Source organism: Mauremys mutica, chromosome 2 (assembly GCF_020497125.1).
Source record: "Mauremys mutica isolate MM-2020 ecotype Southern chromosome 2, ASM2049712v1, whole genome shotgun sequence".
NCBI lineage: Eukaryota > Metazoa > Chordata > Testudines > Geoemydidae > Mauremys > Mauremys mutica.
Genome location: NC_059073.1, coordinates 220,627,670 through 220,653,688, shown reverse-complemented (window position 1 = coordinate 220,653,688; position 26,019 = coordinate 220,627,670). Strand labels below are relative to the sequence as shown.

General features: G+C 41.3%; 1 protein-coding gene across 9 annotated transcripts in view; it reads left to right on the top strand.

Moving 5' to 3' along the window:
- RBMS3 (RNA binding motif single stranded interacting protein 3) overlaps positions 1–26,019 on the top strand; it is a 939,633-nt gene that overhangs the window by 753,331 nt on the left and 160,283 nt on the right. For all 9 annotated transcript variants that reach the window (XM_045008010.1, XM_045008014.1, XM_045008013.1 and 6 more), the window contains one exon: positions 15,075–15,154. In XM_045008010.1, coding sequence (XP_044863945.1) covers positions 15,075–15,154 — 80 coding nt within the window. The remainder of the gene's footprint in view (positions 1–15,074; positions 15,155–26,019) is intronic.

Genomic DNA, 26,019 nt, shown 5'->3' with positions numbered 1-26,019 from the left:
TGGCACTGGCCAGTATCAGACAGGATACTGGGCTAAGGGGACCATTGGTCTGATCCAGTAAGGCTGTTCTTATGTTCAGTTCAAGCCCTAACAAATATATGAGCGAGGATTCTGAGTAACATAGCTGCATGTTGGAAAACTGTGGAATGAGGTTATCTCTTCCAGTCCCTGGCCCTACATTCATTACCACTTTTGCAGCCTCTTTGCATGGTTCAGCCATACCATTTTCCTGTCAGAGAGCCTTTTGCACATAGGGGGAAAGGGGCAGGTTTTGCCCGATAATATAAAATCAGACTATTCTGAAGTCAAAATGTGTAACTATAAATGCTGCTATTAGTCATAAAATATCGCTCTTTAAAAATCCAGTCACACAGGCACTCTGGGACTGTAATAGGGCACAGATTCTTTGCATGCAGCACTCTTGGAAATGCAACCCTTTCAAAAGAAGAAATGCTGGTCATTTCCAGCCAGACCTGGAAACTACTCAGGTGCTTTAGGCTCAGTTGGAGGGAAAGCAAGGTCTAGGAAATAGCTGATGTGGGTCACTCTCCAGCAGCCTGCAGAAGGACACATTGCCTAATGACATTATATCCTAGTGAGGACAAGAGGATGGAAAATGATGAAATACAGACAAGGTCTGATCACAAACAGTCAAATAAAAAAGAGTCCCATTCAATTACATTGTGTAATGGCAGACAGCTAAAAGGAGACAAGTTTTTAAAGTGCTTATATACCAATGCTAGAAGTCTAAATAATAAAATGGATGAACTAGAGGGCCTTGAATTAAATGAGGATATTGATATAATAGGCATCACAGAAACTTGGTGGAATGAGGATAATCAATGGGATACAGTAATAGAAGGGTACAAAATATATCGGAAGGACAGAACAGGTTGTGCTGGTGGGGGAGTGGCACTAATGTGAAATAAAGCATAGAATCAAATGAAGTAAAAATCATAAATGAATCAAACTGTACCATAGAATCTCTAAGGATAGAAATTCCATGCTCTAATAATAAGAACATAACAGTATGGATATATTACCGACCACCTGACCAGGATGGTGATAGTGACTGTGAAGTGCTCAGGGAAATTAGAGAGGCTATTTAAATAAAAAAACTTAATAATAATAATAATGACAGATTTCGATTATTCCCATATTGACTGAGTACATGTCACCTCAGGATGGGATACAGAGATTATAAAGTTTCTTGACACCTTAAATGACTGCTTCTTGGAGCAGCTGGACCTGGAACCCACCAGAGGAGAGGCAATTCTTGATTTAGTCCTAAGTGGAGTAGAGGATCTGGTCCCAGAGGTGAATATAGCTGGACCGCTTAGTATTAGTGACCATAATATAATTAAATTTAATGTCCCTGTGGCAGGAAAAATACCACAGTGGCCCAACACTGTAGCATTTATGTTCAGAAAGGGGAACTACACAAAAATGAGGAGGTTAGTTAAACAGAAATTAAAGGGTACAGTGCCAAAAGTGAAATCTCTGCAAGCTGCGTGGAAACTTTTTAAAGACACCATAATAGAGGTTCAACTTAAATGTGTACCCCAAATTAAAAAAAATATGGTAAGGGAACCAAAAAGGAGCCATCATGGCTAAACAACAAAGTAAAAGAAACAGTGAGAGGTAAAAAAGCATCCTTTAAAAAGTGGAAGTTAAATCCTAGTGAGGAAAATAGAAAGGAGCATAAACACTGGCAAATAAAGTGTAAAAATACAATTAGGAAGGCCAAAAAAGAATTTGAAGACTCAAAAAGTAATAGCCAAAGACTCAAAAAGTAATAGCAATTTTTTTTAAGTACATCAGAAGCAGGAATCCTGCTAAACAACCAGTGGGGCCACTGGACGATTGAGGTGCTAAAGGAGCACTCAAGGATGATCAGGCCATTGTGGAGAACCTAAATGAATTCTTTGCACCTGTCTTCGCGGCTGAGGATGTGAGGGAGATTTCCAAATCCGAGCCATTCTTTTTAGGTGACAGATCTGAGGAACTGTCCCAGATTGAGGTATCATTAACGAGGTTTTGGAACAAATCGATAAATTAAACAGCAATAAGTCACCAGGACCAGATGGTATTCACCCAAGAGTTCTGAAGGAACTCAAATGTGAAATTGCAGAACTACTAACTGTTGTCTGTAACCAATCATTTAAATCAGCTTCTGTACCAGATGACTGGAGGATAGCTAATGTGATGCCAATTTTTAAAAAGGGCTCCAGAGGTGATCCTGGCAATTACAGTCCTGTAAGCCTGATGTCAGTACCGGGCAAACTGGTTGAAACTATAATAAAGAACGAATTATCATACATATAGATGAACATAGTTTGTTGAGGAAGAGTCAACATAGTTTTAGTAAAGAGAAATTGTGCCTCACCAATCTACTAGAATTCTTTGTGGGGGTCTAGAAGCATGTGGGCCAAGGGGATCCAGTGGATATAGTGTACTTAGATTTTCATAAAGCCTTTGCAGGTCCCTCACCAAAGGCTCTTACACAAAGTAAGCTGCTATAGGATAAAAGGGAAGGTGCTCTCATAGATTGGTAACTGGTTAAAAGATCAGAAAGAAAGAGTATGAATAAATGGTCAGTTTTCAGAATGGAGAGAGGTAAATAGTGGTGTCCCCCAGGGGTCTGTTCAGTCCTATTCAACATATTCATAAATGATCAAAAGGGGTAAACAATGAGGTGGCAAAATTTGTAGATAATACAAAATTACTAAAGATAGTTAAGACCCAGGCAGAATGCGAAGAGCTACAAAGGGCTCTCTCAGAACTGAGTGACTGGGCAACAAAATGGCAGATTAAATTTACTGTTGATAAATGCAAAGTAATGCACATTGGAAAGCATAATCCCAACTGTACATATAAAATGATGGGATCTAAATTAGCTGTTACCACTCAAGAAAGAGATCTTGGAGTCATTGTGGATAGTTTTCTGAAAACATCCACTCAATGTGCAGTGGCAGTCAAAAAAGCAAACAGAATGCTGGGAATAATTAAGAAAGGGATAGATAATAGGACAGAAAATATCATGTTGCCTCTATATAAATCCATGGTATGCCCACATCTTGAATACTGTGTGCAGATCTAGTCGCCCCATCTCAAAAAAGATATATTGGAATTGGAAAAGATTCAGAAAAGGGCAACAAAAATGATTAGGGGTATGGAATGGCTTCCATATGAGGAGAAATTAATAAAACTGGGACTTTTCAGCTTGGAAAAGAGATGGCTAAGGGGAGATATGATTGAGGTCTATAAAATCATGACTGGTATAGAGAGAGTAGATAAGGAAGTGTTTACTAATTCTCATAACACAAGAACTAGGGGTAACCAAATGAAATTAATAGGCAGCAGGTTTAAAACAAACAAAAATAAGTATTTCTTCACACAACGCACAGTCAACCTGTGGCACTCCTTGCCAGAGGATGTTGTGAAGACCAAGACCATAACAGGGTTCAAAAAAGAACGAGATGAATTCATGAAGGATAGGTCCATCAGTGGCTATTAGCCAAGATGGGCAGGAATGGTGTCCCTAGCCTCTGTTTGCCAGAAGCTGGGAATGAGCAACAGGGGATGGATCACTCGATGATTACCTGTTCTGTTCATTCCCTCTGGAATACCTGGCACTGGCCACTGTTGGAAGAGAGGATACTGGGCTAGATGGACCTTTGCTCTGACCCAGTAGGGCTGTTCTTATGCCAGGGGAAGAACTGTAGGCTGTGGTTGGATCTCTGGAGCGGAACAAGTGGGTCTCCCTGTGTGGTGAGAGCAAGCCAGGAGCCAAGAATTAAACTGGTGGGAAGCCCTGATCCAAGGATGTCTGTGAAGCCCTGAGGAGCCCAGATACAGGGGTGATGGGTTGCATAACTTTTGTTTTAAATTAATTACAAACAAGACCCTAGAAAGGGAGATTTTAATCTGAAACACCAGTTGTTTGGTGTGCAATTACTCTAGCAACACATAAGAAGAGGAAACTGAGGCATGCTGGCATACCTCCAGGGGAAAGATACATCAATCGTGTTACAGTGTCAAATCCTGATCCCATTGATGTCAATGTTAAAACTCCCCATTAAATCAATGAGACAAAAATTTGGCCCTAAAATCCTCTAGTAAAAATTCTTAGGATATTTTTGTTGAAAAGTAGCAGCTCTTCAGATGTAGTCATGTAGACGGGTTCTTTTGTAACAGAAATAATATGAATGCTCTAGGGTATTTTTTATAAATACCATAGTTAAATGTTCTATTCTACACTATAAATTACACTGCATAGTGAGCCTTTTTCTAAAGATGTTTTTAAATGGTAAGTACAAAAAAGTGTTAGAAGCCACCAACTTTTTTTTTATTGTGTTTGCTCTCTCGTAACTTAAAATGACCTTGCAAGATTCAGCCCCAAGCAACATTTTACAGCAAAGTCATAAACCTCCAAAAAGAGAAATTTATGATGGAAATGCTGACAGCCAGACACTCAACCATTGCAGTGCTAGCGGGTGCCAGTATAATACTGAACCTGTGAGTTAGAAGACAGTAGCATAAATCAGCCAAGGTCTGGCTAGAAATGATGGTGTGTTCATGCCATCCATTTCCCTTTTCCAGTAACATGAGAGAATTTGTCCAACATAAACTGTCTTAAAATAATGTTATGGTACTGTTCACAGAGGATGACCGAAGTTAAGAATTTCACAATTACGTTTCTCCCACACCTGAGAGAAAAAGGAACATTGAGAAATCACTTTGCCTTCTTTTTTTGTGACTAGATGTTTTGGGTTTGGGGGGTCTAGTGTTACTTTTGTTGCATGATGAATATTCCTTTAATTATGTTTTTAACTGAGTGAATTTCTTTGCATATGTTTGTGGTTTTTTAATTAAAATAAGCTGATGTTTATTGCCTTTGTTACACTTTACATTTAGTCTTTGTGAATTGTATTTAACTAGATATGTACTCATGGACTAAAAAAAGCACATGGAACATGGGCAGCACGTAGTAGGCCTCATCAGGGTCTTGTCTCACATATACTAGTTTTACACTGACTTTAAGGGAAATGGAATTGCTCCTGATTTAGACTGGCCTAGTGAGATGAGAATCAGGCCCTCAGTCTGCTTTCTCCAATATAGTGGTATGTAATAAAAGGGCCGCTCATAGCATCTCACTAGTGTGCTGCACATGGATTTTGTGTGCTCATGTGTGATAAACAAGTTCCTTTAATTTGAGCAATACAGATTCCAACCAAACACTGAAGCCTCCCTAGATCTACCTCTTATCAACAGAGAGGGTGTTTGTTACAAGGGAACACAAGCTAGCTGAGTTAGCCATAGGAAGGAATGGGCAGGGCCGGCTCCAAGGGTTTTGCCGCCCCAAGCAGCCCAAAAAAATCTGCGGCAATTCAGCGGGAGTGAGGGACCCTCCGCCGAATTGCCGCCGAATAGCTGAAAGTGCCGCCCCACTCCGGAGTGGCCGCCCCAAGCACCTGCTTGATAAGCTGGTGCCTGGAGCCGGCCCTGGGAATGGGTTCACAGAATGCAGCCATATCAGGGTATTACATTTCAAGAAAGCAAATTTGTGAACTTATCCAGTGAGTTTAGTACTCTGGTCAGAAGTAGTAAAATCCTTGAGTATGGAAGAAAGCCTGGAGAATGCTGAGAAACCCCATAACTACATGCAATAGGGTACAATTCCTCGGCGGGGGGGGGCGGGGGGAGATAAAAAAAAAGAGAGGGAATGAAAAGGAGCCAAAATAGTTTCATAATTACAGCTAATGAAACCATACAGGGTCCATCTACTCGGTTTGGTAGGGAATAGGTGATTTGTTTGAGGGCTCAGATTTTCTCTTAGGCACTCTCCACCCTTCCCTTCTCACCCCCAGGGACACCCTGACATCTTGTCAATCTCTCCCATACCCAAAACACATACCTGTATTGTCTTTTTGGGGAGCAGTGTCACGTGTCCCACTGTACATGTGCACACATACACTCTCTTTTTTTCTCTCTCTCTCTACCTGCCCCTCCTCCTTCCCCCTAGTCCTACCTTGTCTGGTCCTCAGTCGTGGCCGTTCTCACATCTGAATTTAGGGGACAAAGAGGGCCATTTTCCCTACTTCCATTCCACAGGATTCCTGAGTGAGGAAAGAGAAAGCATCCTATCTCTCTTCCTCCCGCCTCAAACATACACACAGGTATCAGGAGGGAGATACTGACACACCACAGCCAGCTGGCTCCTAGACCAGTGGTTCTCAATCTGAGGTCCATGGGCCGCTTGCGGCCCAATCAGCACACAGTTGCGGCCCATGTGACATCCTCAGGGCCATACAGGTAGTATATGTATTGTGTTGATATGGCCCACGTAACACACACAGAGCTGCATATGCGGCCCACAATGGTTAATAGGTTGAGAACCACTTCCCTTGACAGCCACAGGAACCTACAGTGCATGGTTAGTGCTTGACAATAAAGTATCATAGACTGTGTAATAGTTTCTCAAATAAAGTAATGTAAACTCCATGAGTGGAGGACAGTAGATGGAAAAAAGTACTAGAAAATGTGTTGTAATAAACTATCGTGCACTGGACTAGGTCAGCTCTAATTGTTGTGGTTTGATGATTATCCAAAATATTCAGCTGTATTTTAGCCCACCTGTTCTCAGGCTCCCACCAAACAAAACCTCTATCCTGGACACGGTCAGAGAGCATAAGAACATAATGTGGTCTGAGTTACATGTCTGGGAACTATGAGGTCCTGATTGCTAATCCTGGGTCTCCAATTCCTTCTGTGTCCTTAGGCAATTCACTTAACCTCTTTGCTGCAGTTTCCTTATCTGTAGAATATTTTTTTTATTTCCTACCACATAAGGGTATCACAGGGATTACTTCAGGGGTTCTCAAACTGGGGGTCAGGGCCCCTCAGGAGGTCGTGAGGTTATTACATGGGGGGTCATGAGCTGTCAGGCTCCACCCCAAACCCTGCTGTGCCTCCAGCATTTATAATGGTGTTAAATATATAAACAAGTGTTTTTAATGTATAAGGGGGGTTGCACTCAGAGGCTTTCTGTGTAAAAGGGGTCCCCAGTTCAAAAGTCTGAGAACCCCTGGATTACTTGATTAATGTTTGCAAAACACCTTAAGATCTTCATACCGGTATTAATATAAAAATTAATTACTCACAGAAGGGAACCATCATTTAAATATAACAGAGACCCTTTAATTCCAAAAAAATCTCCCAATATTCAGTTGGAATTTAAAAATACGGGGCCCAATTCTCACACAATTTACACTAAGGCGTCTAAAGGGGCCTTAGTGTAAATGCAAACCAAGCCTGCATAGTTTTATTGCTTAGTGATAATTACAAGATATCAAATATTTGTTATATAATAGCCACTTAATCAGCATGTTGCTCTTTCTAATATATGTTTATGTTCTTAAACTTTTACTTGACATTTTGTTAATCTGTATAATGAGTAAGTACAGTAGATTTATTTCCAGAAGGTTTTCTATGTATTTATTTGCACTTACATCGTGAAGGATCCCCATCATTTATAACAACTTATAATGACCACTGTGGTGCCACAGTGGTCTATAGAGGGGAATAATATACATTTTAAAAATAGAATAAATTTTTGTTTGCTAGGGAAGGATAAACCTCAAATGGTTTGGTGGTGAGATTCGCTAAGATTAAGCATACAGAATTCTGATTCTTTATATGAACTTTCTCCAAACATCTTGAATTTGTAAATTTGGGCTGGAGATTTGATAACAGCTTTTCTTTAGAGATTTTCAACACTTTCCTGCTGGGCCAGAAATATAGTAAGAATAGCTCTCTTTATAGTATTTGAGCGCTTCAGTTTCTGGTCTTAATCAGAATCAAGAAGTACAGAGACAAATGAAAAGGAAATTCAAGGTTTTAAAAATAATTATCCAAACCTTTAAGAATATTAAAAGGATTTGGCCTATGACTTTGGTGGGGTCTTATTTTCTCCAAACTAATTCTTACCCAACAATGATATTTACAAGATGCACCCTAGTACCTTCAGAATTGTTGTAGGCCATGAACTGGTCTAGGGCCTGGGACTTCTTCCATTACACTGTGGACTAGTACCAAAAGTGCACTATTAAAGAGAGTTTGAAAGTGATATCTTGTGAACCATCTAGAACAGAAACAATTTTGTTTTACCACTAGAAAGTTGGTATTACCCATTCTTCAGAGGTATATTACATCCATCTCTTTGCATGACAAATTGTGACATTATTAGGATCTTTATTTTTACAATCTTGTTTTCCAGTTTACTTTATTTCTTACATAATTTTTGTGGCCATTACTTTAAAAAAAAAAAAAAAAAGGATGATGGAGACTTCAATCCTATGTTGAGCTCTGTGTGGGTGGGCCCTTTTCCCCACACACAGCCCCATGTGTAGGATCAGGCTCTTGTACAGTATGTAACATGAGAATCCCAAATGTTATTTCTGCCCATAGCAAGTGCTGAGGGTGTATCAAAATTTCAATGGAATTAAAACAAGATGGTAAACCAGAATGATAGGGAAGTCAGGTTTCGATATCTCACCACCTGCCAAGGCTAGAAACATATTGGGAGACCAGCAAAACTGTTTCCAGGAGTAATAAACATTTTCTGCCGCTAGTCATGAATTAATGAGTAGTCTAAAACACATCAATGAGTTGTTTCAGTTTATTAAATAAGATATTGCACAGTTTAGGAGAATCTCTTAGACGTACTCTTTTACTACTTTCTGAAAGCAAAAATAATTAAATCCTTCAAATCCCAGAGTAATTTTGCTAAATTATCACTATTCATTTGATTTAATCCTGCTAACAGAGAGGACATTCAGAGTTAAATTTTCAAGTTTAGGTGCCTAAATTGCACCTTGCAAACATGAGCATATATAAATTCAAACATCGAATTGTGGTCCAGATCCTCAGGTGGAGAAAATCATCATAGTATGTGTGCAAAATGGATAATCTGTAATTTCCCTCAGGAGAACCATAAGAGGAGCTAATGTGGTGAGGGAGGGGGAAATATTTCACAATATTGCTTTATTTTCAGAACGCCAGAACCTTCTCTGATTTCCCAGATCCTCCAGGAGTTGGGGAGGGAACTGAGGACATGCTTCACTAGCTTACCCTGGCCACATAGTCCTCATAATTCCATTTGCAGATTAACTCTTGTTTACCAATCACCTAGGGTCATTGTTACAAACTGTACATATAACCACCCACTTGCATATGCAATTATTTGTTTTGTGTGCACAAATACACGTTTTCCAATCTTTGTCTATCTTGCATATTTTTGTATATCTTGTGATTTTTCTGCACAGGAATAGATGTTGGGTGCAGCATGATCAGCCAGCTTTGAAAATGTGCCCTTCGCAGTCAGTGTGGGAAGTCTAGGCTGCCAATAGTTTGTCCTTGCACTAACTCACTGTATTCTCAGAGCCAAAGGGTCAATTCTAATATATGGTGCTGCAGGTCCTCATATAGGGATGATGTATGGGCTCTATCCTTCGTTCTAAATGTTCCCGTTTTCTATGTGAAGTCAAACCTTAAGAGTAAGGGGTAATTTTTCAGAGGTCTCCGTTTGTGAACCCACAACTTTGTTCATAGAATTGACTTGAGTGTGCAAACCGTATGCGATAGCAATAAATGTATGGATTGCAAAACCCATTTGCACTCAATTTACAGCCAATTTATGTACATTCTGTCCTTTGGATAGGTTTTGAAAATTTTGAATTCTTTTTAGCATTGTTTTAATTTAAATAAAAAATTTGCCAGTGCAACAAAATGCACTGCAATTAGCTATATATATATCTATCTATAAAATACACACACATATATGTCTGCACACACATACAGTTATGCACTTAATATAATATATAAATCCAGCATACAGAAACTATGTTAAAAGAACATTATTAAGCTTGCAAAGTCTAGCACTCAAAAGTTAAGAAATGCCAGAATTTGTCCCTTGTGTGGTTGCATTATGATAGTCTTGAGTTACATGGTCACACAGTTTTTTCCACAGGACTGCTGACTCATTCAGTCCCCAATGGCAGGGGCGGCTCCAGTCCCCAGCACGTGCTTGGGGTGGCATGCCACGGGGCACGGGGGGCATGCCACGGGGGGCGCTCTGCCGGTCCCTGGGAGGGTGGCAGACGGCTCCGGTGGACCTCCCGCAGGAGTGCCTGCGGAGGGTTGGCTGGTCCCGCGGCTTCGGTGGAGCATCCGCAGGCGTGCCTGCGGGAGGTCCACCGGAGCCGCGGGACCAGCGGACCCTCCGCAGGCACGTCTGCAAGAGGTCCACCGGAGCCGCGGGACCAGCGACCAGCAGAGCGCCCGCCGCGGCGTGCCGCCGTGCTTGGGGTGGCAAAATTGCTAGAGCTGCCCCTGTCCAATGGGTCCTAGTCCCAATCTTCTTTCCCAGGGTCCTCTCAGTTTCTCCCCACACAGTCTTTGGCCTGGTCTCTTTACCCAACCAGTCCTGGCTCCTAATCAGATCTGTCTGATCCCCCCTTCACCTTCTTCCCCCACCCACTAGTTCTCAGTTCTAGGCTCCTTGCCCAGCCACTCTCCATCTCCCTGTGTCTCCTCATCTGGTTTCAGTCTCTTCTCTTCCAACTCCTGGCTCACAGCACCATCAGCCCAGTCTCCACCATCCCCTTACTCCAGGGGTTCTCAAACTGGGGGTTGGGACCCCTCATGGGGTTGCAAGGTTATTACATGGGATGTTGCGAGCTGTCAGCCTCCACCCCAAACCCCACTTTGCCTCCAGCATTTATAATGGTGTTAAATATATAAACAAGTGTTTTTAATTTATAAGGGGGGTTGCACTCAGAGGCTTGCTGCATGAAAAGGGCCCCCAGTACAATAGTTTGAGAACCATTGCCTTATTCCCATTCCCAGTTTCCCTTTTCCCCCTCTCCCCACCAGCCTAAGGTTCCAGTCTTCAGCCAATCTATTCCCTGGTCCCCCAGATCCAGTTCTTGTCCCCTACGCATTCAAATCACATGGCTTCCTCCTCTTTGCGGCTTCATCATTGGGAGATTGGGGTGAGGAGAGGGTCATTGAAAGCACAGGAGAAATAGGTTTCCTGCTCTCAGTTTAGGTGCCTGGACTCTCACCCAGCCCTGGCACAGCTTGCAGCCTAGAACTACAATTGCAGGGAAAGTTCTGCTTAGCCCCACGCTGGACCATGCTTGGTGCAGGTAGAATCTTGGGGAATTTAGCTGCTATAATCAAAGAAACGTATGTGTAATGTGATTTTTTTTAAAAAGGCTTATAACTTGGCCTGATTTGGCCAGATTCACAAGGACAGCGAAAGCACATCTCTGACAACAACTGTCAAATTTCAAGCCCTTGCTCCAACGCATGGGGATGCTACAGCTTTCCAAAGCAAATGAAGCCCAAATTTTTTAATGTGGGCAAAACAATGTATTTTTCCCTAATCTTGTTCTCGGAAGCAGCTGAACTGGCATGGCTGAAATTTTCCCTAAACAAATCCACCTGAGGCAGATACCCATCATGCAATATTTCAGCCCAAATGGTGACAGTTTGGTGAAGTTGTAAATAATTGAAAATAAGGTCTCATAATGGAATAGTTATAATATTATTGTCATATCTATTTCCTGTAGTTGCCATACCACCCCAATGATTTTATAACCTTAAATATCTCGCACAAAAGAAGAGTTGATACTTCACCACATACTACATATGTATATTTGAAAATTATAATTCATGCATCTGTCCGTAGGTGGGAGATACATCCAAGATGTCTCAAGTGTTACTTAATGGCTAGAGGTCTAATTAACATATTTCTGGAGGGAAGGTCTACCTGTCACACACAGCTGTTCTGAAAGACTCGAGGGGATTCAAGTAGCATGGAGGAATAATGCATGCAGTTGTAGTTATTCAGCAGCACATCTGAATCGAACATGTAAAGGCGGCTTTGTCTATTATGCTGCCTTTTCAGGCCAAGTTGATAATGCTAGTGTCGGTTTCAAGTGAAGCGTGTGCCAGATTACAGATAGCTAGTGCTGGCATTTGAGAGCCGTTAATTGTGAAACTTGAGAAGAAAATGGGCGCGTTCTTTCTAAGACAGCTATTCAGGAGATGGCCTTTTTATCCCAGAGCACTGTGGGTTTCACTTTTATTCCCTTCCCACATAAAATGCATGGAGTGCACTGAGGCTCTTTCACTTGGCAGCTCCTCTATTGCATTCTTTGCCGGGGCTGCTTTGGCTTGTTAAAATGTGCCCTATGTATTCAAATGAAATTGTCACTGCTGTGTGGTGCAACATAACGTGGTTTGACACTAAGCGCCCGTAGCTACAGAAAACAGACTTTTCTTGCATTTATGCTTTCAGAGACAAGAGTCTCTAAAGGCTTGCTGCAGACATTCGCTTAGTTAAATCTGAATGAAGCCAAAGTGAACAATCTAAGTTGCTGTCTTTGTGCTCGTGGAAACAGCCCATCCTACATGATATGGCAGTAAAAACTGAGCTACAAAAGAGTGTCTCATGGTTAGAACCCAGAAGGGACAATTTTAATGGTTTCACCCAAAACAAATTAACAAAAGATTTTGTACTGCTTGGACTATTAATCAGCCTAGTCTCTTTCTTAGTTTTTTTTCTAACTCTTGGCAAACTCCTATCCAAGGAGAGAAGCCACCCCTCTCAGCGCTGGGTTGAGGCTCTAGAGAATATGTACGCTCTGCAGAATGTTGTTCTTTCCCCACCTTACTAGTCTGTGGTAGCAATTGTATAGGAATTCATTTTAAAAGGATCTTGACTTGTGAGAATGAAGTAATACTTAAGTCATTAGAGTCTCCTAGCTGGAAGAATACCTAGATCAGAATCAAAATACGAAATGAGTATTGAAAATAATTTTTCAAGAGAGCTCTCCTGAAAAAAAACAACTGCAGTGTCTTTGCTGCCTAATTATGAGTCGTCATCCCTGTCCCCCCTCCCCAAACATTTTAATTCCTATTGTGCAGCATGGGCAACTGTTCTCAGTATCAGTTAACCTGCTGAGGGGTCCGTTTAGGTCCTGTAAAATGGCTTATACATTTCTTAAAGTGATATAAACTCGGCTCAGGATTTGGCTCATATCTTTGTATTCTTTATAATCACTTCAGTCCTATAGGTGCTTATTTATTATTACTGCTGCAGTCCTATGGGTGTCTTAGAACTATGGTTCACAATTATATCAGGTGAATGATGAGTCATTTCACCAGGACAAGATCATGTGCAGTAATGTCTGTCTCCTTCCAGGGCTTGGACTCATGTAATTTACAAGTACAAATTGCTTTTGGTTTTGTTTTATAATCAATTTTCCATAATTTGTTTACTCTGTAATAATGAAATCATAGAAATGTTCTCAAGTCCAGGCCCCTGTGCTTAGGCAGTCCCATGTATACCTAGATTGTCACTGACAGCGGATTATCTAACCTCCCCTTAGAAACGTCCAGTGATGCTGATTCTACAACTTCCCATGAAACCCTGTTCCAGTGTTTAATTATCCTTATAGTTAGAAAGCTTCTCCTAATATCTAACCTAAATCTCCCTTGCTTCAATTATTTCTTGTTCTACCTTCAGTAGATATTGACAGCAATTGATCACCATCCTCTTTATAACAGCCCTTAACATATTTGAAGACTTTTATCAGCCCCCCTTTAGTCTTCTTTTCTCATGACTGAACATACCCAGTTTTTAAAATCTTTCCTCATAGGTCAGGTTCTCTCAAACTTGTATCATTTCTGTTGCTCTCCTCTGGACTCTCTCTCCTTTGTTCACATCTTTCCTAAAGTGGGGCTCCTGAAACTGGGCACAATACTCCAGTTGAGGTCTCAGCAGTGCTAATTAGTGTGGGACAATTACACTCCTGTTAGTACACCCCAGAATAATACACCTCTACCCCGATATAACACGACCCAATATGACACGGGTTCGCATATAGCGTGGTAACCCCGGGGCTGCGGCAGCAGGGCTTAGGTGGCGATTTAAAGGGCCCAGCCTCCCAGCAGCGGCCGGAGCTCTTTAAATCACCGTCGGAGCCCTGCTGCTGCTACCCCAGGGCTGCGGCAGCGGGGCTCGGGTGGCGATTGAAAGGGCCCAGGGCTCCCCACAGCCAGAGCCCTGGGCTCTTTAAATCACCGCTGGAGCCCTGCCACCGCTACCCCGATATAACAGGGTTTCACCCATAACGCGGTAGGGATTTTTGGCTCCCAAGGGACCGCGTTATATCGGGGTAGAGTTATATTAGCCTTTTTTGCAAATGTCTCCAGTTGTTGGCTTAGATTCAATTTGTGATCCACTATTACCCCAAGATCCTTTTCTGCTGTACTACGACTTAGCCAGTTATTTCTCATTGTGTAATTGTGCATTTGATTTTTTTTGCTTGTTCTTCAATTTATCCAGGTCATTTTGAATTTTCATTCTGTCTTCCAGAATACTTGCAACCCATCCCAGCTTATTGCCATCTGCAGATTTTATAAGCATGTTCTCCACCTCATTATCCAAGTCATTAATGAAAACCTTGAATAGTACCACATACATGACAGACCCACTAGATTCTTCCTTCCCATTTGGCAGTAAACCATTGATAACTGCTCTTGGAGTAGTTTTAAAAAAAAATCGTGCACCCACTTTATAATCCTGAATTATTGTCATTTTACTCCTCTTCAGTTTTAGCTTAGATCCTGTATCTTTTGCACATTCTTTGGGGGCATTTTGGGTGCATCAGAAATTTGGAATCAGGTCCTGAGCTTTTTCAAGAAGCATTTGACATGTCCTTGTTTGAGATGCCCCCTAAGACTCAAAAGCAAGCTGTTCACTGCCACGGTTCCAGCCTGCATGCAGCCAGGAAAAATGCTGCAATGCTTGATAGTGGCAAGTTCTCCTTGCTAGCTAACACCATATTGTAATGAACTGCTCCACCTGCATCTCTACAGAATTCAGCAAGAGCAGCTTTTGAGATTTCTCTCGACATCTGTGTCGGGCCTGCCTTTGCTGACTGCACACTTTCATAAAACTCTAATAATAATTGCTTCCCCCTCCCCCTTTTCTTTTCCAGAATGGAGTCTACAGAAAAATGTGAAGTAGTAATTCAACATTTTAATGGCAAATATCTAAAAACTCCACCTGGTGTACCAGGTAAGTGTTTCCATTTCTTCTTCACTAAAATAACATAAACATTCCTGAGGCATATTAGCCGATTTAGATTACAGGAATGCTGGAGTACATGCCGAGAGTTGCAATATTGTACATTTGCTGTTATGTCTCCCCATCTAAGCAGACACACATCGTTTATTATGAGCAGTGATCACTGTTTGTTTATTTTTGCTGTTACCCTCCAATCCTCATTGAATTTACAATGTTGGCCCTGCCCTCATTAGTAGTATATGAGCATTTATGTATGACAAAAAAGAAGTGTAAATAACCACTGCAATAATTTTTACTGTATAAATTTTCCATTTTTATTGTATGGATTTTGTTTGCATTTCTCAATTGGGGCAGAATCCAGATAGATAAATAGTAGTGGTGTTGCAGCATTTTTGTTCTCCTCTGGACTCTCTCCAGTTTGTCCACATCTTTCTTAAATTGTGCTACTTGCAGCTGGACACAGCACTGCAACAGAGGCCCCACCAGTACCAAGTAGAGCAGAGCAACTACCTCTTTTGTCCTACAAACAACACTCTGTTAATACATTCAAGAATATCTAAATACCACACTTCTTTCTGATTTATTTTTTCCCCTAGTTTGTTTTACTCTCCACATTTGACAACACTTTGGGTGAAATCCTAACCTTATTGCAATAAGTGGCAAAACCCCTATTGACTTCAGTGGGGCAGGATTTCAATCTTTGTACATAGTCAGTTTCGCTATTGTCAATTTCTCCTGTTGCTTGTGTGAGTCTCTCTTAGAAGAGGGGAGACTAAAACGTAGGAATACAACAATTGGTAGAGGATCTCAAGAGTATTCGTAATATCTGCAGCTACTATAGATTAATTTATTTAAAGTTGCCTGTATTTCAGGTTGTCACTGTCTCCTTAATAACTTCAGCTTTTAGGGTATCTACATATCGGTAATACATGATTTTTGTACTTATCTTTTGTCCTTGCAGTGACTCAATTAAATTTCATTATTAGAGGCAGAAAATTTAGCATCATCGTATGTTTTCAGTAGCATGTACATGCCACATATAAGGCTCTGATAATGGGCCTCATATGCCTCTCTGGCAGCACATATGGGAAGTAAAGGAGTGACAGTGTTCTCAGTGTCCAGTTCCACTGGTGCAGAAGCCACATAAAGGTGGCATATATGGCTCCACATTGTCTCCCTCTTCTCAGCTCCAAAGTAGCAGATGGGGAGCGGACGATGGGAGAGCAAGTGGTCATAACACTTTGCAGGCCATGCCATCCCCTGAAGCAGGCGGAATCAGGGGTGATTCAAAGGTTCTCAAACCCACTTTTCCAACACTACCTGCTCCTGCACTGTGCTTCCCCTGAGGTTTTTTTCCTGGGTTTTCTAGCTACTTTCCTATTCAGAATGTTTTAAGGTTAAATACAAAAAGGTACTGACTTCAGGGTTTGCCTTATGGGGTGAATACTTCCTGTTGATAAATTAAGGATATTGATGATGACCACAATGTGGAAAAAGAAACTGAAAGCTGAAGACATATAGTAGGTGCTTAACCATTCAGCTGTGGATGTTTTAAATAACTACTCATTCATCACTAGCCTGCATAGCAATGTATAAATTGTTATGGCTTGATTTTGCTAATTTCATTTAGATATATTTGTCCAAGGAATATAGTCAAGTTGGAAATAATATACAATGTATGTGGGTTATATATACATTCAGACACGTGTAATTTCCACCATAGCATTGTCAGATACTTCATTTGTATCTGCTTTTCTTCAGAGGCAGAATGACCATATTGCAGGAGTGATCAAAATGCATCTTATAGGCCTAATTAGGCCTACAGTTATACAGTTTGGTTGGCAGTCACCCTCATTTTTAATGAAAAATTGCAGCGTGCAAAAACTACATGTCTTATCATGGAATCATAGGTGGCGAGTTATATTCTTTTATGGTGCCCGGGCTCCAGGAATATTCAGGGCTAGGGGCCCTGCTCCACCAATATTTGGAGCTGGGTCTCTCCCCCGGCCCTGCCTGGAGCAGGCCCCTGCCCCCACCTGCCAACCCTCCCCCACGTGTCTCCCTCCCTGCCCCGCCGCGTCCCTGCCTGAAAGAAAGCAGCACGCACCTCTCCCGTGCCTGCTTGTGCTGCCGGTGTAGCACATTCCTACACTACACTGGCTCCCCACATCAACTGCTGTCTGCTGCCCCAGGGCCTTAGTGCCCCTCTCCCGCACTGCTAATGGCAGGGGAGGCTGCCCTTACCCTGCCCTTCTGCCCTAGCCCTGAGCCTCTCCAATGCCCCAAACGCCTCATCCCCAGCCACAGCCCTCATCCCCCCGCACCCTAATCCGCTGCCCCAGCCCTGAGCCCTGAGCCCCCTCCTGCATCATGAACCCCTCATCCTCAGTCCAACAGCCCTCACCCCACACCCCCTCCTATCCCCAAACTCCCTCTCAGAGCATGAACCCCCTCCCCCTTCCCACACACCCCCTCCTGCTCCCAAACTCACTCCCTCTGCACCCCCTCTCGCCCCCAAACTCCATTCCTCACCCCCTCCTGCACACCCACCCCCTGCCCCAGCCTGGAGCCTGCACCCAGCACCCAAACTCCATCCCAGAGCCTGCACCTTGCACCCCTCCTGCACCCTAATCCCCAGCCCAGGACCTGCACCCCAGACCTCCTTCCCCCACCCAAACTCCCTCCCAGAGCCTTAGGCAGGTGAGGGCGGAGTTGGGGGGGGCGGGTTCTGGGCACCACCAAAATTTCTACAAACCTGCGACCCATGCATAGAATGATACATCTTGGTCAATATGGCCTCTGCTCAGATCAAGAGGGAGCACAGTATGCTGGGACCTGTAATCTCTATGGGCTATACATACATTTCATTGCCTTCCTGCCAATTGATAGCACATTAAATACCCTTGCCAGTCAGTTTCCTTTTGTGAGAAACCAGTGATATGGAATATTAGCGGTTTTTTTAAATTTTTACCATATATGCTAGTCCTTGAACAGAGGTAGTCACAAACAGCATGCAGGCAATCCTTTCTTTCATGAATCTCAGCCAAAATCTAATGCTCCTATTTCAGGAGCAACTCTGCCCCCAAAGTTGACTCTTGCATAAAAAACCTCTACATCACAAAGCTAGCAACAATGCAGCATTTCTTCAAAGACTGAGTAGTGCTAGCACAGTAAGCAAATGAACTGTGGCAGCACTACCTTGTGACAGCCTCCATACCAACATTAACAATCAATATGAAAACTACTTTATGCAAATTAGGCACAGCTGTCAGGATCCTAGCTTGTTGTCAGTATCATCATCTTTTGGGCAGTTTAGAAATCACTGTCATAGTCACTCTGCTGAGTCTGAGTGCTTGACAACACTGTTTCTTAGCTCCCAGTTCTGCAAAGGCTTACACAATATGAGTAGCCCCACCATACTTTCTGGGACTACTCAGAGTATGTGAAAGTAACTTCACGGGCAACTTTTTGCAGGATCAGCATAGTTTTCTAATGAGTTTTCTTGTTTTGAGATGTTTCGTGTTGTTTACGACCATTAAACTCTTTCTTATACTTTGCGTGTTTCCTTACATGGAAAACAAACAATATGCTAATTAAAAGACAGTTAACTGCACAACTACTGTATACAGTAATTGAATGATGTGATGTTCATATAAATTATAGTAAAATCACCTCCATGCACAGGTATGTAACTTCTAACACAAGCTATAATATTCCATTTTATGGACTTCTCTCCTTAAAGTCTTTGACAATTTTTCTGATCCAACTGATGTAGGTAATCTGTTTGAAACATGGCATATGATAGATTGGTGCTGTATCACAATAGGGGAAAAGAAATATATACCAAGGCCTTACTTTTGCCATTTCTTCCTGTATGCATACAATGGGTTGCAATACAACCCTATCTAATATCATAGCTACACCCGATGGAAGCACTGGGAATAGCAAGGACTCTGTTAGTGCAGGGTTTCAGTCACTATAATAACCCCACACACTCTATAGGCAAGTTTCAGAGTTAGTCAAGACCAGCTCACACATAGGAAAATTAGATATAACTACAACATTCTTAATTAATTTAACCCTATGCCTGTATTTCTTCTATTGGTAACTCTTTCTGCTTGATAGAATATTTAAATGAATGCTACTGATAGGTTTCCACATTTAAACAATGGTAAATTTTGCCTTGTTTTATTGAGCCAAAAAGAGCTATGTAATAGAGGGTGAAAGTTAGAGACAAAGATATTTTTCTTTATTTTTAGTAGTCATTAATTTAGATGTCGAACAGGAACAAAAATGGGATATACAAAGCAATAAAAGTGGGGCATACAACAAAATAGGAATCTTGATGAGATAGCATATTTATCTGTATTTCAAGCTGATATAGTGGAATTGGATTTAAATGATCATGACTTGTTCTGGTCGTTCAGCTACAGTATATGAATCAAATTTTATTTTCCAAAAGAGAATTCCCATTTGAGAGAGTTGTTTGATGTGCTTTCTCCTTGGTTATCCTGATCTCAGTGGTCATTTGGTTGCAGGGGTCAGATAGGAAGTGATTTCTCCAGTGTTTTAAGAGTTCTCATCTGAGTACCATTCAATTCCAGGTAAAGAATATTACAATTTATGGAAGAGCCAGTTAGAATCATGAATAATTTGACTAATTTCACTATGCACTAGACCACCTAGAAGAACTCACTCTATCCTTGTTGGATGGAAATTTTCTGTCTGCAAACACAGTTGATTTGGAATGATCAGTTTCATCGATTCACATAGAGTGAACATTTCAGCATAATTTTCAAAGCAAAGTGCTCCCATGATCCATATTTAAAAGTCAGTTCTGCTGTATTCATTATTACAGTTCTTAAGAGCTCACAGAACAAGTATGATCTTTTGAATTAGCAAGATATACATTTTTCCTTTCCTTGCTTTTTACCTACTGCTAAAAAGGTTTAGTCCAAGTTTCTTCGTATTCACATAGTTTCTCGTCACTGCTTCTAGTCAATTTATACGTCCCGGTTATAAACCTGTATTTAAGCCTCTCGGTAAAGATAGAAGCATTTTGCTTTATCCTCCCCCTAGCAATTGCTTATCTTCCTGCATGGAGACGCAAGGAGAATCAAGTCTCCTAGTGTACTTGGAAAATCACAATCAGAGTTTGAAAATTATCCTTCCAGCAACACAGTCATTGGCATACAAGGAAAATCAGTTCTAGTTATTGTGGTGACCTCTTTATGAATGCCAGTTAAAAAAAAAAGAGGAATCTGATAACGTTAGCAAAGATACGTCTCCATGTTTGTTGTTAAACGCAACTGCTCAAACAGTCATCTGATTGCTAGAAAAAATTAGCCTATCCGGTTAGGGTTAAATGCAGTTGATTCAGAATTTTCAATTGGATTCCTAGCAGCTTAACAGAGATGGCACAGAACTGAGCAAATCTCATGTGTTGGACCACATCTCCTCTACCTCAGATTCCCTTTACTTCATCTTCTAGTTATCCATAAGCTTTTAATTAATACCTCAGGGGTTGTTAATCCTTGTTACTACCCTCACAGAGATGTGTCTGATCTGTTCACTTTTGAATACAGTGCACTCCCAACCTGTACGTTCCCTTGGCATATGAGGTTTCATAACTTTACCAGAAGGAAAAAAAAGTTTCATATATAAGACCCAACTTCTGTGCAACTCTTGTAAAGTAAGGAATGATCCATTTGAACAAAGCTAGGAATAGACCAGTGTCAATCATTTAAGTGTTCTGGCCACCGGTACAGGAGGAAGGTGTTAAGTACCATGCCCCACAAAGAACCACAAAGTACCACAAAGAACAAGCAGACAGGGTGCCATGAATGGCACGTCTTATATGTATTCAGGGCTAAAATACCATTTGTTGCTTGATTTTCTAACTTCAGTTGCCATTTATTGTCTCATAACAAGTTGCACAGCTATGCAGTTGCAGATCTAGACTGCTCTGTTTCATCCCAGTGCCAGTGAAAAGGATGTTTTCCTTCACTTCCAGGCTCTTCACTGGGAAGACTCATAATACCTAAGTAAATTGAGCAGTGCTATGTCTATGTTAGTAAATCATTCTTGCAAAGGGTGCTGCTCTGTCAAACCCTTTAGAGTCTTTCCAATCCAAAGGGACTTTCTCAACTAACAAAAATGTGGTGATGTCGAGCCTTAGATATTCAGTGCGAGACACTTGAGTACTGCAGAAATAATTAGTTGATATCGTTATACTTCTTCCAGACTGAGAAAAAACCTGCAAACTCTCTGTATTTGACAGGGTTAACATGAATTCCATCAGCACCCACAACACCTTGGATTATTTCATTTTCCATCCTGTCCAGTAGCTTGGCAGTAAGGCAAAAAGTTTGGTGTTGGCTCATTTTGAATTGTCCAGGACCTAGTGGACATTACAAAGCACTCCAGCTGGTGCTTCATGTGTACAGCCTTGTGGCAGCCTTGGCAGGAGTCAAGAAATGAATGAGTAAGGGAACAAATCTACGTGCTCAATGAAGATGTGACTGGACAAGAGCAGACTGGAGCCATGCTTGTGGTGTGGGGTAGCTTGCACTGCATCCATCAGTGCTGTTTCTCTCTCTCCTCTCTTTTTTTTTTAACAGCTGTTAATCATATTTCACTTTACGAAACAGCTACATTTTCCATCAGCAAGGAAATGAGTTGTCTCTTTCTATTGACAAATTTGGGTACAGCTTTTAGGGGAAGATTTTCAAAGGCACAAAGGACCAGGGCCGGCTCCAGGCACCAGCCCAGCAAGCAGGTGCTTGGGGCGGCCAAGGGGAAGGGGTGGCACATCCGGCTCTTCGGCGGCAATTCGGCACTGGGTCCCTCACTCCCTCTTGGAGCAAAGGACCAGCTGCTGAATTGCCGCCGAAGACTGAAGCAGCGGTGGTAGAGCTGCTGCAGATCGCAATCGTGGCTTTTTTTTTTTTTTTTTTCTGCTTGGGGCAGCAAAAACCCTGGAGCCAGCCCTACCTGAGCCCCAAAGACTGGAGCTGGATCTCGGGTGTTAGGATCCAGGATTTTGATTTGAGCTCATCTCTAGTGCTTCATTACCTGACTTGTTTCCATATTCTTATGGCTCAATCCCCAAAACCACAGGCTTTTGGGCAGCTTTATTCATGCAAGTTGTCCTGCTGATTTCAAAGGGACAACTCACTTGAGTAAAATTACTCAAGTGTTTCTAGGATTGTCCCCATAACACCCAATCATGCAAAATATATTTATGTGAGTAACTTTAACTAGGTGAATAGTTCAGAACCGGCTCTAGGCACCAGAAAACCAAGCACATGCTTGGGGCAGCACAATTCCAGGGGCGGCATTCCGGGTGGCTTTTTTTTTTTTTTTTTTTTTGCTTGGGGCGACAAAAACCTAGAGCCGGCCCTGCAAAGGACTGTTACATGTTCAGCTCCCAGTACCCTTTACACCTCTGAAAATGTACCTCATAGTCATTGGGCTTGTCCACACAGTGCTTAAATCTGCACCAGAAGCGTGTAAATTTTAGTCCTCACCAGTGTGTCATGCAATAATTGGCCTACGTGGACTCTACTGGCATGCACTAAAAGTTTCCTGGTGTGCGCTGAGATAGTACAGTTTGAAATGGGATTAGATTGATGTGCGCTAGGGAACTTCTAGTGCATGCCAGCCTCATCCATGTGGGCACTAGTGCAAACTAAAATCTATATCCCACGCACCCCCATCCCCGGTGCAGTCACAAGCACCACATAGAGAAGCCCCCTTATCTCTTTTTTTGAACACGTTCAAGGGCCAAGTAAGTCCCTTTTATAACTCTCTGAACTTTGCTTTTTGGTTTGTTTTGTGGAGGAAGCTGTCCTGAGTGCAGTGACTATCCCCTACAACTGCCTCCATTCTGGTACATCACAAAGCTTTGTAGCAGTTACAGCACTTCCTTAGTTTCATTTTCCTTGCAAATATTTAGGGTCATTAAAAGCTTAATGTGGTCTGAGTAGCATAAGCTACAGATCCAGCTCTGGAAAAACCCAATAAGTATGAAATGATATTCGTGAAAGTGGTGGAACCCTAGAGAAGAGCCCACACTCTGGTTCTCCCTCTTTGAAACAATGTAAACTACCAATTACTATTATTACTAAATTTAATAACAGACTACATTGATATAAGAAGAAGAAAAAAATAACTATTATCATTTTTGTAGCACCTCTATTAATAGCATTCAACTAAACCAACATTAGTGCCAGATTATCTACTTCCTTTTTTAATCTAGGCAGAAATTGTCCTAAGCAATCGATAGCTTCATATACCCCAACTTTAATAATATTTACATTCTTTTGCTTTTTGACCACAAGGTCTTTGCTTCAAGTTCTAAATGGTAGTTATTGACCAGGATTTTCTCCATCTTCTTTAATGCTCAGTTGTTGCTTTTCTTGTTGAGGCTGGAAACTTCTTTTGCCAGGGTAAAACAGTTAATTTTGTTTTCCACTCCTGTGTCAGTTTGAATATTTCTCTCTGGTCAACTCATGGCTTCTTGAACCCTAAGAATAAACTCAATTTCTTTCATCTTTGTTCTGAAGTAGTCTTTGCATGTGGAACCACACATGTAAGAACAATATCTTTCCTAAGGATGAGTGAATAAAACAGAACACAATATTCTAGTTGAAGGCTAGCAAGTGTATTGTGCAGTAGCAATATCACTTCTTTTCCTTTTCCTCTCCCTCAGTGAATTTCACTGTGTCTCTTTGTGTATGTGAATAACACATTGCATTTTTTTTAAAAGAACTATTGCCTTGAGGAGTTCAAACCACTTTACAAAGTTAGGTAGATGTAACTAACAACACCTGACGTGGAATATGATGAAGAGATGGTTGTGACTTGCCTCAAGTCACATAGCAAATCAGCAGTCCAGTTGGGAACAGCACCCAGGTTTCCTGGCTCCCATTACTATGCCTAGTCCATCAGACCGCACTATGAATGGTGGTGCATCTGTGCTCTGAACTGACGTATACCCTGCAGACTTATATAATGAGCAATAAGAGTTCAGTTAGAGCCCTATAGATATATAATACATAAGCAGCGCAAAACAGCCAGAACACAGCCCAATGATTGAACGTATAGTTTGGTTTACAATTAGTTCGTAAAAATTTGCTGAGTGCTCTGAGTTCTCTGAATGAGATCTTAGATTGTAAGTGGCAGGGTCCATCTTTTAATTCTGTGTTTGTACAGTGCCTAGCACAATGAGGTTCTAGTCCATAACTAGTACTCAGAGGTACTACAGTAATACAAATAAATAATTTTAGTGACATTAATATTATTGTGAATGTTTTAAACAAAGGTGTTACATTTTCCACTTTGCTGTCCTCAGGAATGATCTGTATTCCAAAAACAAAATAATTCCGTCATTTTTAGACTCATTTCCTTTAACACATATAATCGTAAGATGATCTGAATTTGTTACTTTGTCTACCTTCCAAGCATTTGTTTTTTCGCAAACAGCTCCATTGTTATCTGCTGAGTACAGTGTATAAATCTTCCCCTACAGTATCAAAAAATATGATCCCTGTAAAGACAGTGGCAAAATAACTGTTTAACAAATTTTCCATTTCCTTATCCACTCTCTGCAATTCCCTACTGTCATTTTTATCTTTTACTTTCTATGCATTATGAATATATGTGCAGAACTCTTTGTTGTTAGCAGAAATTTCTTTTTCATCTTGAGCCCTCTAAACATCCTTTTACCTGTCTGCAGTTTGCGATATTTTTATAGATCTCACAATCCTTGTTTTTGTCAGATGGTTTATAATTTTTAATTCTTTCTACTTATCTTTTATAGTAAACCTTTCATCCTCAGTTTCCTCATGTGACGCATGGCTAGAAAGGGTTAAACAGCCTGCAAAATAAACAACCCTCAAAAGACATGTGGAGGGATAATGTTTGTGTATCTGCATATGCATGAGTAGGGTCAATGATGTAATCAACAGTCCCTCTCTATGCTGTATTCTGATAATTCAGAGGTCAAAAGAACATTCTATCATTTAAATGAATTGTAAACACGGGATATCTCTGTATTCATCTCTCTTTGAAATGTATAGCAAATAATCTGTGAATGGTGGAGGAACAAGTAAATTGCCTTATGTTAATGCCTATAGCTAAGTACCGGTGATGGACCTCCTTAAAAGTCATGCTAATTATCTTTTGAACTCCTACTTGTCAAAATACATGAAATTGTATAAAAGATCCTTGGGTTCTGATTCTGTCATCTCAGGTCTGCTTAGGCTTCATCAGGGAAAGTTTGAGTCCCAAGACTGAGGTCCCAGTTATGCTAGTGCGCCCCGAATATGATATTTGGACATTGAACTATTGAACTATTTCTAAAAGAACTCTTTGCAACTACAAAGCTCACCATCTCTGCTATGAATCTGAATCTTAAGAATTGAACTCCTGTATGTATATTGATCTTTTAATCATACTCTCTCTTTTGTTTTTTAATAAATTTTAGTTTAGTTAATAAGAATTGGCTGTAGCATATATTTGGGTAAGATCTGAAACATCCATTATCCTGGGAAGTAATGTGTCCGATCCTTTGGGATTGGTAGAACCTTTTCTTTTATATGATGAAATAAGATTTACCTAGATGGAGGCCTGAGGCTGGATCACTTTAAGAGAACTGTGTTGTTTGCACTTCTGAGTAACCAGTAAGGTTAATAAAGCAGCTGTTTTATGCTGGCTTGGTAAATCTAAGTCTTGGAATATCCACCAGCTTTCTGGGGATTGTCTGCCCTGTTCTTTGCAGTTCACTCTAATTGAGTGACCACAGCTGGCTCCCCACCAGGAGCCCGGTCACACCTCAGTTGCCTTTTCTCCCA